The 14,962-nt window shown below is 34.2% G+C and overlaps 1 protein-coding gene and 1 long non-coding RNA gene across 3 annotated transcripts in view; both read right to left on the reverse strand.

The window, feature by feature from the left end:
* Positions 1–164: 164 nt before the first annotated feature.
* Positions 165–14,962, reverse strand: part of LOC140745098 (organic cation transporter protein) — a 39,701-nt gene continuing 24,903 nt past the window's right edge. For both annotated transcript variants that reach the window (XM_073076870.1, XM_073076871.1), the window contains 6 exons: positions 6,339–6,549; positions 3,630–3,730; positions 3,361–3,515; positions 2,641–3,276; positions 2,132–2,313; positions 165–1,397 (listed from right to left, as the gene is read on the reverse strand). In XM_073076870.1, coding sequence (XP_072932971.1) covers positions 1,188–1,397; positions 2,132–2,313; positions 2,641–3,276; positions 3,361–3,515; positions 3,630–3,730; positions 6,339–6,549 — 1,495 coding nt within the window. In that variant the 3' untranslated portion in view covers positions 165–1,187. The remainder of the gene's footprint in view (positions 1,398–2,131; positions 2,314–2,640; positions 3,277–3,360; positions 3,516–3,629; positions 3,731–6,338; positions 6,550–14,962) is intronic.
* Positions 10,167–10,971, reverse strand: LOC140744676 (uncharacterized). Its single transcript, XR_012102578.1, has 2 exons — positions 10,887–10,971; positions 10,167–10,708 (listed from the first exon to the last, which is right to left on the reverse strand). It is a non-coding gene; the product is annotated as an uncharacterized LOC140744676 (long non-coding RNA).

Genomic DNA, 14,962 nt, shown 5'->3' on the forward strand with positions numbered 1-14,962 from the left:
AGCATCTAGCAATAGTCTATAATGTGGTGGTATGTTTACCACAATTTATAACGACGGCCGGCAAACAAGTTAGTCTTTTGTTCTTACTTTTACTTATTAAGTATTTTTTAATCTGAAAACATGACTTAGGTAAAGACTAACTAAAATAAAAGAATACAACAGAATAATATTTTATAAAATAATTTATTTACATGATTTGTCACAGTAATATCACTTATAAACATCAAGATTATATTTGAAAACACAAGGAAAATAAATCAAAACTCACAAATCACCAATAAATTACATAAATACAATTACTTAAACTTATTTTTTACTTTATTCTACAGCTTCTACTTGTACACTATTTAAACTGTAATTATCACATTTTATCCGGGACTTTATTAGAAATAATACATATCGACATTATGTTGCTACGTGATAGGTTTTTTCTTAGTTTCAATGCTTTTATGAAATCCCCGATTTATTAACAAGATTAAGAAAACATCTTATATAATTTTTAACATACCCATTAGATTAACATCATAAATATTTATTGTCTCTTTTATACAGCCATTTTAAAAGCGCTATCTATGAGGGACTATCAGGCAAATAACGAATTGTCTTATTCTGTTATAAATATTATAGGCACATTTCGTGTAAAAAATAGTAAGATTATATAAGTAATACTGACCCTTCTTCTTCTGTAGTGATTTTAATGTGTAGGCCTTAAATAAATACATTAATCATAGGAAATGAGAAAACTATAAGTATGAAAAAGTTTAATTAATTGGACATTACAGTATAGGAACGCAAAATTTTATTGAAATAGCTCTTATTGCATAGGATACAATTTTAACATTACCTGGATATCTGTCTTAAGGCTGACCGACCACTAATAATAATACACTGAGAGAAAATGACCATCCTTATAATTCAAATTTAATTTCAAAATTATGTGTATTTTATTTTTAAGATCAATATGAATTTGAGTGCGTATTAATTAATAAAACATGATTATTGTTAGTATGCTGATGATTTCACTCACTCTTTTGGATTTATTAAGAATTATCGACATCATTGATCTCAACATTGAAAAAAATCATAAGCAAATGTTAAGTCTCTAAACTAGTCACTCTGTTACTTGTTCTATAGCAGCATTGGTACTAAATTTTACTTCTATCAAAGTACGCATTACTTTTGTCAAATCAAAATCGTGACGTCACTTGACCATTGGCCTGCTCAGCTCCCTTGTCGCCGGGGGGTGGTGCCAGCGACCTGGCCTCTATGTGTTCAGCTTCCGCGATGGTGTCCGGTAAGCGCGTGTTGAGCGTCTCCGGCGTGGTCAGCATCAGCCCGCCCGCCACCAGCGCCGTCGCACCGAACAGCACTGATGGTAGCCAGTCCACGTAGATGGCCTGGAAGTAAAATATTTCATTAATCAATATTGTTTGAAGTACAACATTATGTGGAATCCTTTGCTGTCGTGTCTTGTAGCTAGGTTTGCTACAGTGTGCTCCTTGTTCTTTCGTGGTATTATAATTAAAAATCCTGCAATATTATTATGAATCTGAGTGATAGTGCCAAGCTAATTTAATTGGGACTTCTTAAAATTTAAAAGTTGATTTGAAAGTACTCAATTATAATAAATAAATTCTAATACGAGAGACTATATTTCAGTTTGATTGGATGTTAATCACGAGGGCACATTCCATAAGTTATTTCCACCGCCAAATTTTAATAAAATAACATCTTTTTCTAACACATACTTACGTCAATACACTTAATAAGCCACGTGACTAATTAGTACTCGCGTAATTAACGTTTAGTCTCGTAATTATTTAGTTTTTTTATATACATAATTAAATGTGATTATAATATTATTTAAAATATAATAATATTTTCACAAATTATCCATTTACCATAGATTAAATAGAATTTTATGAAAGTAATGATGATAAAATAGTAAGTTAGTAATTGTTCACTGCCTTCCCATCCCAAGAAAGATATCGTGCCTGAATCTACCAAAGATAATACTTTTAAAAACTAAACTGGAACACCTTATAAAACTGCCGCTTCTTTAGCACACTCTTCTAACCAGAACACAGAAACATTTTACTCTGCTGCATGCTGACTTAAAATAATAGTTTACCAGTAGAGGCATCTGCGGCGCGACGATGGAGCCCACGCGGCCCACCATGGAGCAGAAGCCCAGCAGGGAGTGGCGCGCGTGCGTGGGGAACAGCTCCGACGTGTACATGTAGATGCCGCTGAACGCCTGCGTGATCGCGATCTTGCCGATCAGGTACAGGAACGTCGCCAGCCAGGATAGAGCTGGAAATAGTAAGCAGATAATATAAGAACTGATTGACTTCATTTTGTGCATACGCCCATTATTAATATTTAATCTATCCTATGTTTTGCTTACCAAAGATCAATGGACAATTTCTCCCTACTATGATTTGACAAACTTCTTTCTTTGATAAGTCTTTTGAGTCATAAAGGAGAAGATGACTATATTTCCAACGCCGTAAACTTTATTTATGTATTAAAAGCCTTTGTTATTCGTAGCTTAGATTGGCATTATAGCTGTATCCATATAATGTTTGTAAATATATAAAAAAGCTAGTCATTATAGTATTACTAAAAGTATGTACTTACATGTTGGCACAAACGTGATTGAGATGCACGATATACCGCAAATCGTGTACGCTGTCAGTAGTGTACGTTTTCGCCCGAATCTATCCAGAACTAAAGCGTTCGTGACCACTGCAATGATCTCCACGCTCACCACCAACATGTAGTTGGTGTACTTGTCCCCCGCCAGCGACACCGAGTTGATGGCCAGCCCGTAGAACACGAAGGTACACGTTATCCACCACCACGAACAAATCGCCAACCGGGTCATTATGATCGGAGATCTTAGCACTTGTATCCACAAGCCGTCTTCCCCTTCCGTATCCTTTTTTTCGTCTATCGTCTGAATTTTTTCCTCTTGACTGTATAGTTGCTTTATTGTTTCATCGGATAGGGTCACTTTGTTCATTTTTGCCGCTGACATTATTATCTCAGCGGCTTCTTCTTTCCTGCTCTTCGATAGAAGCCATCTGATGCTCTCAGGCAAGATGTATATATATGAAAGGAACAATAACGAAGGTGGGTACACCACGAGTATGAATGTTCTCCAGTAGGCGAAAGTCTTTGCAAGCATGGCGAAACTTAGACCGCCTATTACTAACATGATTCCTAGAAATGCTGTGGTGAGAACTCTTTTGTCTTGTCCGAGTAACTCGATGGCTGCAAATAATAATTTAAAGTTGAGACTCATTTTTAAATTACCTTTCCAATACAAGCTACAATTTCAAATATGGGTGGTCTTACTCAAGATGTAAGCGGCAGGGAAGGCGCTGGCACCCGCAACAGTTTCCAGAAATTCCACAATCACGTACATCTCATAAGAGATAGAGAACGCCTTCAGAGACCCGATGGCTCCCACGAGGGTACAACTGAGCACCAGTGCTCGCTTTCTACCCCAACTAGAATTAGTTACATAACAGTTCAAAATTCTAATTTTCTAATTTTCTATAAAAAAATAAGTAGTATCATAGTCGTATATGTGTAAGTATTCAAGGAAATAGGTATGTACGTACCGATCAGATATATAGCCGAGAATGGGCAGAGACACCAGCATCCCAATGTTATGGACAGTACCAACGAGGGTTCGCTTCCATTCCTGACAGGCGAGATTAAACTGAAATTAAATGAAACACAAAATGACAAACATTTATTAAATCATATTATAAAAAAACCGTATTTCATCATTATTTTACTCGTAATAAGAGTTATTTTCTGATGTATCTAATCATGAGATCCAGGCGACGAAGAAGCGACATGAGACACGGACACAGCGGCTGTTGCATACAATACTGAATCACACTCACATCTAATCATTTCAGTATCTTTTATATGAAAATGTAGTAATCCAATCCCAAATCCGTGCCCTAGCCATAACAGACGCTTCATCAACTTTACCTACACCTAAAGCACCTATAAGCACCAATTTAGTTTGCATTTATTGAGAATAGATATTTAACCTTAAGTTATATGTATGGATTTGTGTATGTAAAAATTGCTCACTTGTAATCTATTAAATTAATTTGGCTCAATTTACATAAATTTTCATAATGTACAGTGTTCAAGTAAACAGCATTCATAACAATAATGTTGGTGCAGATGCGCGTTTGAAAGTTTAAACACAACATTTAAATAATGACGCATTATTCTTATTATTCTTTTTCACTTTAACTTTTGATTAATAAAGCTTTATTTATAACGTTTATTTTAGTAAATCATATAAATAAATTATTGAAAACAAACTCATTTGGACTCTTAGTAGCAAAATATTTCTTAAATTGGTAAGGATCTAATGTTACAGTGAAACCTAGAAAACTATGCTCAGTGCCGCTCTAATACAACGTCAGTGTGTCAGAGCAAATGGTTCAGATGATGGGCCTACCACAATACCCAAGGACCAATGATTCGGTCCGCGGAGAGCCAATGAGGCTTGCCGTCACGCGCGGCCGACTGTGACAAATACTTGGATCGTTGTGGGTCATCGTCATCTTTGTTATCATATTTCTATAAATTCCGTTTTTTACACATTCGCAAATTGACAACATCAAAGTTAGCGATTTTAAACTTGATTTTTTTCAAGAATTCTGGAGGTCACATCATAATAGTGCGTCACAAAAACGTCAAAATAGATTGTTTTACGATGCAGGCTCTTTGAGGATGAGTAATGTTTTAATTCTCCTGTCGCTTTTTCAAAATATATTTATTACTCGAACGCTGCTATCATTATGGAGGTGAACGACTAGTTGATGCAAAAAGTGTACACAATACCATTTTTATTACTGTGCTATGCGATTTTATCCGCGTTTAAAAATGCAAATACTCTTTACATTTTATAAGGTTTAATCCTAATCGCAAAATATGATTTTTCTAAAATAACAAGAGCCTAAGTTAGTCTAATAACATCAGCTCGCTGCCAGAAAAAATCCCTTCTATATCGGTCCAGCCGTTGCGTAGATTGTCCAAAACAAGCAGACAAATAAATAAAAAAATGTAACACTTGTTTCTTGTTATACTTTCTGATCCATTTAGTAAAAAAACGGTTATGTTGACATAACAAATAGATACAATAGTATTGTTAGTTTGTATAGATCACAATAATTTATGATCTACTGCATTCCTAACTATATTATGTTCGCTTGTATTATGTGTATGACGTCGCGTTTCCGGCGCGTGGCCGCCGGTCGCGGGTCGTTGCGTTACAGATATTTCTCGTTTTTTCTGAAACTCCAAGAAAAAAGCTTTTTTTTGAAAAAACATCTATAATTATTTCTATATTTAGATGAGGATAAAACATGAAGTGTTTTAATTGAAAATACATTTGGCATTGCTTTAAGTATAACTAACACAATTTGTAACTGACGAAATGGAATTTAAATAAAAAAATATGTATTGAAAAATGGAATCAGTATATTTCAACCAAGAAAGTACATTTACCGGTACATTTATTTCTGACAAAAAGCAGTTATAGCGCTGTGTTGAAAGGGTGTGGGAAGATCGGCCTATGAGGCGAACGGCTCAATCCTCAGAAATGGCCACGCATTGGTCATCCACCTTCACCTAAACTCCTGTACTATGTGGAATTGGTTACAGATATCCATGGACAGCACTGACCACTTACCATAAGGTGGACTGCATGCTCATTTACTACCTCAATCTTAAAATACAGACGAATCCGAGATAACTACTCAACAGCAACAAATCAAGAATATTTACCGGTCCACCAATCCCTGAATTACACTCGTGATATCACAGGAAACGATATTTGCATAACTTGATCAGATAACACGTGCACTGGAATAGAATCAGTAGCCAGTTCTATAGCGTCGCGCGCTCCACCGACCACGATAAAAACCGCTGACGAACATATTACGTCATAATACGACATATTTATTATCTTGGCCACAAGGAATATTATTACATTAATTTATAGACGCATTAATTTTTATGTATTTTTTTTGAGTTTTAGCCTAAGCTCCACTGCATGTCCGCCTCAAAAAAGTTTCAAATAAAGACGCGTATTTTTCGGAGTTTTTCAATTTATCTACTGAACCTTAAAAAGAAGATATTCTATTTTTTAATGTTTGTAGGTATGTTTAAAGATCAATTGCTAATAAAAGACAAAAAATAAAAATGATTACGGACTTGGCCATTCGTTTATTAATTTCCGAACACAGCGTCTAACACTGCTGTTATTAACATAAATAAGTGTCCAAAACTTAGCTTACTTCAGCCACAATAGTATCCCGAGAAGCGTAAAGCCATTGGTCGCAAGTCCGCAGCTCGTCTGAGAAGCCGCCCTCCCCGCAGGGCAGCTGCGTGTCGAGCGGCGCGTAGCTGGCGCAGCGGCGCTCCCGCCCGCCCGCCGCCAGCGCGCTCTCCAGCCACGCGGGGCTGTACTCCGTCGTGTTGGCTGACTCGCACTCCGGGATCACGCATCTGGAAACCAGAATAAGGATGGTTAGATATTTCACGTACCATCTTTGATTTTTTGTAACTATCCGGAATCACGCATATAGAAACGAAGGAATAAAGTTGGTTCGTTATTTCATGTACCTACTATCAATTTCCAAATAGGCATTTTATTATCCGTTAGGATTTACTGATTTAGTAGTCGTAGAATAAGCCATTTTTTTGTATTTAGTTCCGCAATAATACAAGTCTAAGATCATAAAGACAGTAGCTATATGCATCTTTAGACTATTCGTCAGCCCAGATAAGATTATCAAAGAGTCATTTCTCTAAATATAATATATTATTTTAAATACCTACATTTATTTTTATTTTATAATACCGAGTAATACGGAAGTAAATACGGACGGATGTATGAGATTCGCTTTTATTGGCTTAACATTGTCTTATTAATTATATTAAATGCTTGAAGATTATATCTAACGCCCCTTGAGACCAGAAGTGCAAGTCCTCGTCCATTTACAGCACTACTTAAGTAGCCTTGCCTCTAATCTAAGACTTTAATTAAACCCCTTAAGATTAATTTCAATAACACACTTATATTTGCAACCTTATTATTACATCCATTGCAATGCCAAGTATGTTATGGAGAATATATTTTGAAGGTGTATATTTTTTTTATTCGGAAAATAACAAGGGGCCTCCGCTTCTCCCTTGCCATAGAGTCTCACGACTCCAAATCTGGTCCTAGAAATAGATAAAAGAACAGTGACTGCTGAAGCACCATCTCTACATTTATTAGTCCAAACGTGAACACTGTATGATATTAGACTACAAACGTGAACACCTTTAGATATTTTCATTTTCAGATAATAAATTACATAAAATTAAATTAAATGTATTAGGCGAAAATAAACGATAAACCAAAAAATCAATTTCATATTTTAAAATGTAATAAAAGTATGTAGAGTTGAACAAAACTACGAACAGTCGAATTACTAATAGTGTAAATAGCGCAGGTAAATAGTATTGTATACGCAGTTGCTCTACCATGTAACAAAGGTAGATTTATAATTATAAATAATTAATATTTTTATTGTATAGAATACTTACTAGAACTAGAGCATTATTTTAATTTGCGTATAGAGACAAAAATATACATTTAAGTAAATAAATACATTGATTATAAAACAACGAAACATATTCCTTTGCATTAAACACACAGATTAACACCTATTTACTTTCCCATTACTATCTTTAGCTTATAAATATAATAATTGAGTAAATATTAAACCTGAAAAGGTCGACAACCGGCACAAGGTTTTATATTTAAAAATAATACAATTTAAATTAACAAATAAATTACTATTCTTCGTCTAACTCATCGTCAACCCTTTATTGTCCCACTGCTGGGCATTGAATGGCTACGTTTCAAACTATTATGGTATCACTGCTTAATAACATCTTATATAGATATTCATTTGAAATAAATATTTTAATTTTCCTGACAGATAATAATTATTGTGTAGTAAAAACAAAGCAGTGTCATCTACCTGATGTTTATATAATTACCGCGCGATTATGGAAACGAACTTTTTTAGAACGCATTAACACAACCATTAACCAACCAAATGGTATAGAATCAAATGATATATATATTTATTTTACAGAATTTATCTAATTCGTTAGTCAAGCTTTTCAAGAAATTCCAGTGCCGTCCTGCGAAATACGGCAACTTGTGTAAAAAAAACATCTACTGCTGGATTCCAAGTCAGTAAACCGTTGAGCAGTGTCACTGCTTCAAGTATCAATTACTTCATCAATTCACATGAACAGTACCGGTTTCAAAATACATTAATAGTATATTTAAGAATAAAATTTGAAATATAAAAACCTTTTTCCCCGGATCTCCCGTGTGTGGTGGTAAAGAAACCACCACACACGGGAGATCCGGAAAGAAAGAAAGAAAAAATAATTGAAATAGTAATTTGAATACTTTTAAGCAAAAATGCCCTAAAGTAGATTCATTAATTTTTCTAACATTGTAGTAGGCAGTAAGTTGCCGTCCACCTTATGGTAAGTGGTCACGGCCCTTCGTGCACATCTACAACATCTACATCACAAGCATCTACAATTTCACATAGACCAGATTCTACCTGAAGCTTTCTGTTTCTGTTTAGTTAAATTAGTTATTTCTTCTTGCTTTCTGATTCTTTTTAATATGTAATTGGCTTTGCCACCCCTGATTATATCATGCGATTAAGTCTGTTAATCAGTACCAGACAGAAAGTTCCACAGTGCAATCTTGCTTAAGAACACGCCACAATAAGTATGTACATATCGTAAAGGAAAAGCTTAAACCACACTACAAATAACTTATATTATACCGTGCTATAATAATATGTTTTACAACTATAATCAACATGTATTTACCTCAACAATAAAATACACGTGCAACTGTGACTATTTAACCAATTGATTAGAAAAGGCCGTGGAAGTAGGCTCGTCCAATATTGACGCAGAGTGGGCCGCTTCCCTCAGCGAGGACGCACCATTGTAGTTGTTCAATACCACGCTACATACAACAACACGCGAGCGATACAACTGTTGTTTGGAACAACAATGTGTTGATGTTTACACGCAACTGTCAACTGTTCATATAATAAAGAATTAAGAAAAATATTTTATCAAGTTCCGTGGACGAAGAGGACCCCCGGACGTCGCCGTAAATACGTGATTTAGTTATAAGTATATATTAGTATGTATATTAGTCTATAAGTTATATGATATGGACCTCTGTATTCACTTATACTTTTGTATATTTGTTTATATTGTCTGAAAGAAACGAAAATTGTAGTAGTTTTGGGAATAGCTCGAATCATTTCAAGTTATGATACTATAATTTAATTGGCTACTTGACACTTTTTGGGAAAGTGTTTTAATGAATTAGTATACGTATTATATATGCCTTTCATTGATCACTTTTTCGAAAAAAGGGCTATTCATTAATAAAAATCGAACTTTCTTTACGGTGAACGGAACGTCGCGTTAAATCAGGCGGTCAAGTGTCATTTTGTGGCGGAACGTCATTACACTGTAAACAAACAACGCTTAGAAGAAAATTGAGAGTTATTTAGCTATTATAACTAAAATTTAAATAAATGACAAGTTATAAGACGTGTGCAGTGACGATGTGTACAAGTACGATCGCTAAATATCCTAACAAATTTGCTTATACAAGTTCCTAAACCCAAATCTCATAAACGTTAAAGAACTTGCAGATTCTTATATGTTTAAATCCTCTGTTTGCAAGCAATGACATTTTATACTATCTATGTAAGAGAAGTATTATTGAAAAAAAGGAATAAATTTAGTAACTCTCGAATGATTCGTCAATTCCAAATCATTGGAACGGGACGTAATCAAAACAAAACAGCAAGTGGAAGTATTCATATATTTAATATATTATATAGATGTCTATGATAAGAATAGAATTATAAGACGTCTATGAGAATTCTATTTTAAGGGAACATTCTGTAATTAATAGGACACAATTAAAATATTTCATGACTGTGTTATCATTGATGGTGTATGTGCATTGTGCACTGATTAAGTTACAGGACTGTATAATTAAAAATACATGATTTGCTAATATTAGTATTTTATTAACCGATTTCTTTGTTTATTGGTTTATATGGTTCTATTAGTGAGTACACACAGTAGAACTATTGAATATATTTATCATATGTTACAGTTACAATAATTACTACAGATCACCTAAGCTAATTTTTTGTGCTGCTTGCGTGTCTGCTTTTCTTCATTAGGTACTAAAATTATTTTCCGTAACAAATGGATATATATTTTTATCACTGTCATTTTCAGAATTAAATTGCAATGCAATAATAGGAACTGTATGGTCACTTTTCTTCCTTCATCTTGTTGGGTAGGTTACGCAAGTAAAGAAGTACTATTTCCCATGTACTTTACTTCATGTATTTCAGACTGGTGCCCACTTTCGAAACTTTTGGCTCCTCACTTCTTCTAGGCAGGACAGTCATCACATTTTCATTTTCATTGATGTACCTTGTGTTCAGGACAACTTTTACTTTTCATGAAACACAAACTTGCCTTCCTCTTAAACTGCACATACTCTATAACGTCGTCACTATATGATTGTCGGGAAGATCTGTAAATATAAATATAACCAATTAATAACCTTAAAACAGTTCACATAAGAATATAAGAATATTTAAAAAAATCTTAATAATCACTTGAAGACAACCTTTCTTCTGTCTGAAGTCAGTTAAGAAATGTTTTAATTGTCCGATATGATTAAATGTAAATATAAAGAATGTTTTACTTACGTTGTTTATTTGATATTTCCATAGGTTATCTCACGGAAGTTTATGTATCCATTCTGATTTATTGCACTGCATATATGGATCTTCTTTAAGCTCACGCTATCAGCTTTAATATAGTATGGCTTCATTTTGGTTCACAACATAAATTCAACCAACTCTAACAGCAAACGATTTAATTATTATTTGTCTTGTTTGGTTTCGATGTAGTGACGTCACATGACATTTGAGGCAGCACTGTCGCCGTTTTGGGATTTAAAATCCACAGATAAAAAATCTAAAATTTCTTTTTAAATATTAAAATACTTAGAACGTATTAAAAAATAAACGAAATACTGCATAATTTATGTTTACTTATAAGCTATCATATCCAACATATTTCATATTTTATTGTTATAACTGTCAAGTACCCAATTCTGAAGGAAATTATCTGTGATGAATAAATGAGTTTTATTTTAATAAAATCAAAGAAAATAAATTAAGTTCTTCTACTGTCGCTTACACTTAGCTTAAACATCTTTTGTTTCCTGCGCTTAGTATAAAATAATAAAAAAATGAAAAAAGAAGCTACAGTAAATTCATTTTGTTAATCGTATTTTTCTAAATCCCTTTCATTTGGTACCCATATCATGAGGATGCATAAAGTAATTATTGGTCCGTCATATTGGGGCGTACACCATATTGGAATTAAAATGACCTCACTTTGCATTATCAACTAATACAAAATTGTGTACAAAAATTAGCTTAGTCGATTGTCGAAGTGGTTTAAAATTCAGTTGAAAGATTTGACTTTTTTTTTTAATATAGCAGTAGCAGACGGGCATTCAGTCCACCTCATGGTAAGTGGTTACTGCCGCCCATGGACATCTGTAATCAGCCACAGATAGGATTAGATATTCCTACCTGAGGTCGGACACAGATGCGCCGCTACCCATGAGGACTATGCTGGAACGCCTCGGAAAAGTATATCTCCCTTACCACACCCTTCAAAACGGAACACAGCAGCGCCTAACACTGCTGTTATTAGGTAGAAATAGGTGTGGCGGTGGTGCCGCCGGAGTTGAACCACAAAGGGTTCTACCACCTTCAAACTTGACTTCTACAACATACTCGTATGAACTGAAAAATAAAATAAATGAATTAAAAGCTTGTAAAAATAATCATTTCATATCTCATTGTCCATATTTCTTTCCTTTTAATAAAGTTATCGTATGTTTAAGATTATCATATCTCCGAGAAAGACGTTTCTTTGTGGCAGTTCATTGATATTGTAACAGCAATACAATGAGAAAGCGACACCAAACACAACAACGTTCTTTTAAATAATAAATTATATTGTTATCGTAACAGTCATTAATGCAAAAGTCAAAATGCAAAAGAAGTAATTCCGTTTATCTCATAATATAATAAATGTTTATTTTTATTGTCTACAGTCTTTAGTAAAATAAAGTGTTAGGCATAGTAAAATGAAATAATTAGGTGTACATACGAATGCTTAAAAATCAATGACATTTCAAGATAGTTATGGTAAAACACATCACCTCGTAAATAATGTAATAATTTTGAAGTTGTCCTAAATAGATTATAATAATCTATTACTTAATGAGATTGTTATAACCACTTCGAATGCTTCACTTATCTGGAGTTCAGATCACTGCTACTCCGTAGTCCTTTTCAAGGGCTAATTCAACTACATACTTTGATTAACTATGAATAGTTAACTACAAGGAATGATAGAAAAGGATTGGATAGGAAAGAGTGCAACCCTTTCTTACTGGGCGATTGCTTCACCACCACCGCCACTCCTATATCTACTTTATAACAACAGTTTTAAAAGTTGTCGTAAGGAAAATAGAAGAAGCGTTGTAACTTAGTCCTCTGAGGTAGCGACGCACCTGTTACCATGTACTATCAGGTAAACATTAACACATGTTTATGTGTGTTTACACACACAAATAACTTTACATTCTGCTTTGAACAAGCACGTATTTACGTGCTATGGCATATATTAGTACAAGTGAGACATGAGGTCCCGGTGACGTCAACGTAGACCTCAAGGTTTATCACCGACCTATGATAGAACGATTATCTGATCTTAATGATAGTTAGATAGTAACTTAGGTTCACTACGATAGTAACTCAATTTCTATATTGCGTCAGTATAGCGCCAGTACCTCGTGTTACTTTTGTAAGCTGGTGTTACCTCAATTAAAGTAGATCATACTTAATGAAGTTTATGTTGAGCTTAAGAAAACAACTAGTTTACCTACTATCGAGAAAGAAGAAGAAAGTGACTTACAACTACAGATCGATTTTTTATATGCAAGTTTTTCTCAAAGTGGGCTACGTCGATTACCCAATCGTAGTACAATTAGGTCCGTAGTGTATATGCGACCAAATCAAAATAAAATTACTTCTAGAATCGATTCATCGATTCAATGTGCAGTAAGATTCAAGCCAACTAATCGAATTAATATATTACACATTACTAACATTATGATTTTTTCTTAATAAACTCATCTTATTTTATCCCATCTCTTGCGATACTACGAGGGGGGATAACCCTTTGGGTATCATCTTAAAAGGGGTACGCAGAGCTATAACTTGAAGAACTTTACATAAACAACACGCCTTTTCCACTTTTATATGGTTTAAGTTTTAGATTGATGGAATTAAAGCAATTATGTTTGAATCTAATCAGGAGGCTGCTGACCAGAATTACAGAGTACGGAGTAATGCCGGCAAATTGCAGGGTATTTAGACGGTCAACTAGTGACTTCCTGCGTCGACGGAATTGTAGGCATTAAGTAGAAGCAGTTAGGTGCGGTCGCATAGGATAAGTCACTCGAAAATAGCCGATGATTTCTTTGTTAAGAGTCTGACTGTTTATATTAAGGAGGACTTGAAATAGTTGCAAATACATGACGTGTAAATAGGTAATTAACGTTTAATCTATATAATTACTAGCTGACCCGGCAAACGTTGTGTTGCCATATAAATAAAAAAATGTTAAGGGTGAACAACCCTCACCACTTAGGGGTATGAAAAATACATAGTAGCCAATTCTCTGACCTATTGAATATGCATATAAAATTTGGTGAAAATCGGTGAAGCTTTTTCGGAGGAGTACGGTAACTAACATTGTGACACAATATATAAAATTATTATAATACTAGTTATTGCCCGCGGCTTCACCCGCGTTTCAAAGAAAATAATATGACATACTAACATACATAAAACTGAAAATTTGTACCTTCATTGGAATGAAAGTGGCGCCATCTGGCGAAAATTGGTCGTACCAACTCTGAAACCTGTATCCATGTTCCACAATAAATTTGAAAAAAAAACCTTCGTGGGCTCATGGACAACGACTTTGCTAAAGATAATCACTTGATCAAATGCATAGTTTACGATTCAATCCTTACTAATATCGATTAAAATAATCGACTATTTGTTCCTTAATATCGATTCTCCGATTAATCGATCTTAGATCGCCATCCCTAGTACCCGTGGGATTTCCGGGATAATAACTATCCTATGTCCTTTCTCGGGTCTCAGACTATCTTTGTACAAAATTTCATTAAAATCGGTTCAGTGGTTTAGGCGTGAAGAAGAGACAACCAGACAGACAGACAGAGTTACTTTCGGATTTATAATATTAGTAAGGATAGTAAGGATAGTAAGGATTAATTACATCTGCTACTTATGCACTGCACCTGATACTAATATAGACAATAAAGATCATTTATGAAGTGTGTTTTCTCAGAATTTACACGGTCTTCATAGAACAAATGATCAGCGTCTATGCAATAGGGCATACACGCGTTAGAAGGGATTAGTTATTTCGTATTTATTATTTTAATTGATATTAATATCCCATTAAAATAATCGTATTGACATTGGCGCCATTGTTAATTTGTTTATTGTGCAACTTTGACAAACTGCTGATTATTTTATTTATCAAATTAAGCAATAAAATATTAGCATCATTATAAAATATTGAAATCAAAGATATATAATTAATTCTGATTGCTCCAATTCAAGTAAGCTTTACCTAGTTGTTATTTGCTACAATGGGTAAC

The sequence above is a fragment of the Epargyreus clarus genome, unplaced genomic scaffold, assembly GCF_041222505.1.
Source record: "Epargyreus clarus isolate Ecla_fem2 unplaced genomic scaffold, WU_Ecla_fem_2.2 ptg000009l, whole genome shotgun sequence".
In the NCBI taxonomy this organism is placed as follows: Eukaryota; Metazoa; Arthropoda; class Insecta; order Lepidoptera; family Hesperiidae; genus Epargyreus; species Epargyreus clarus.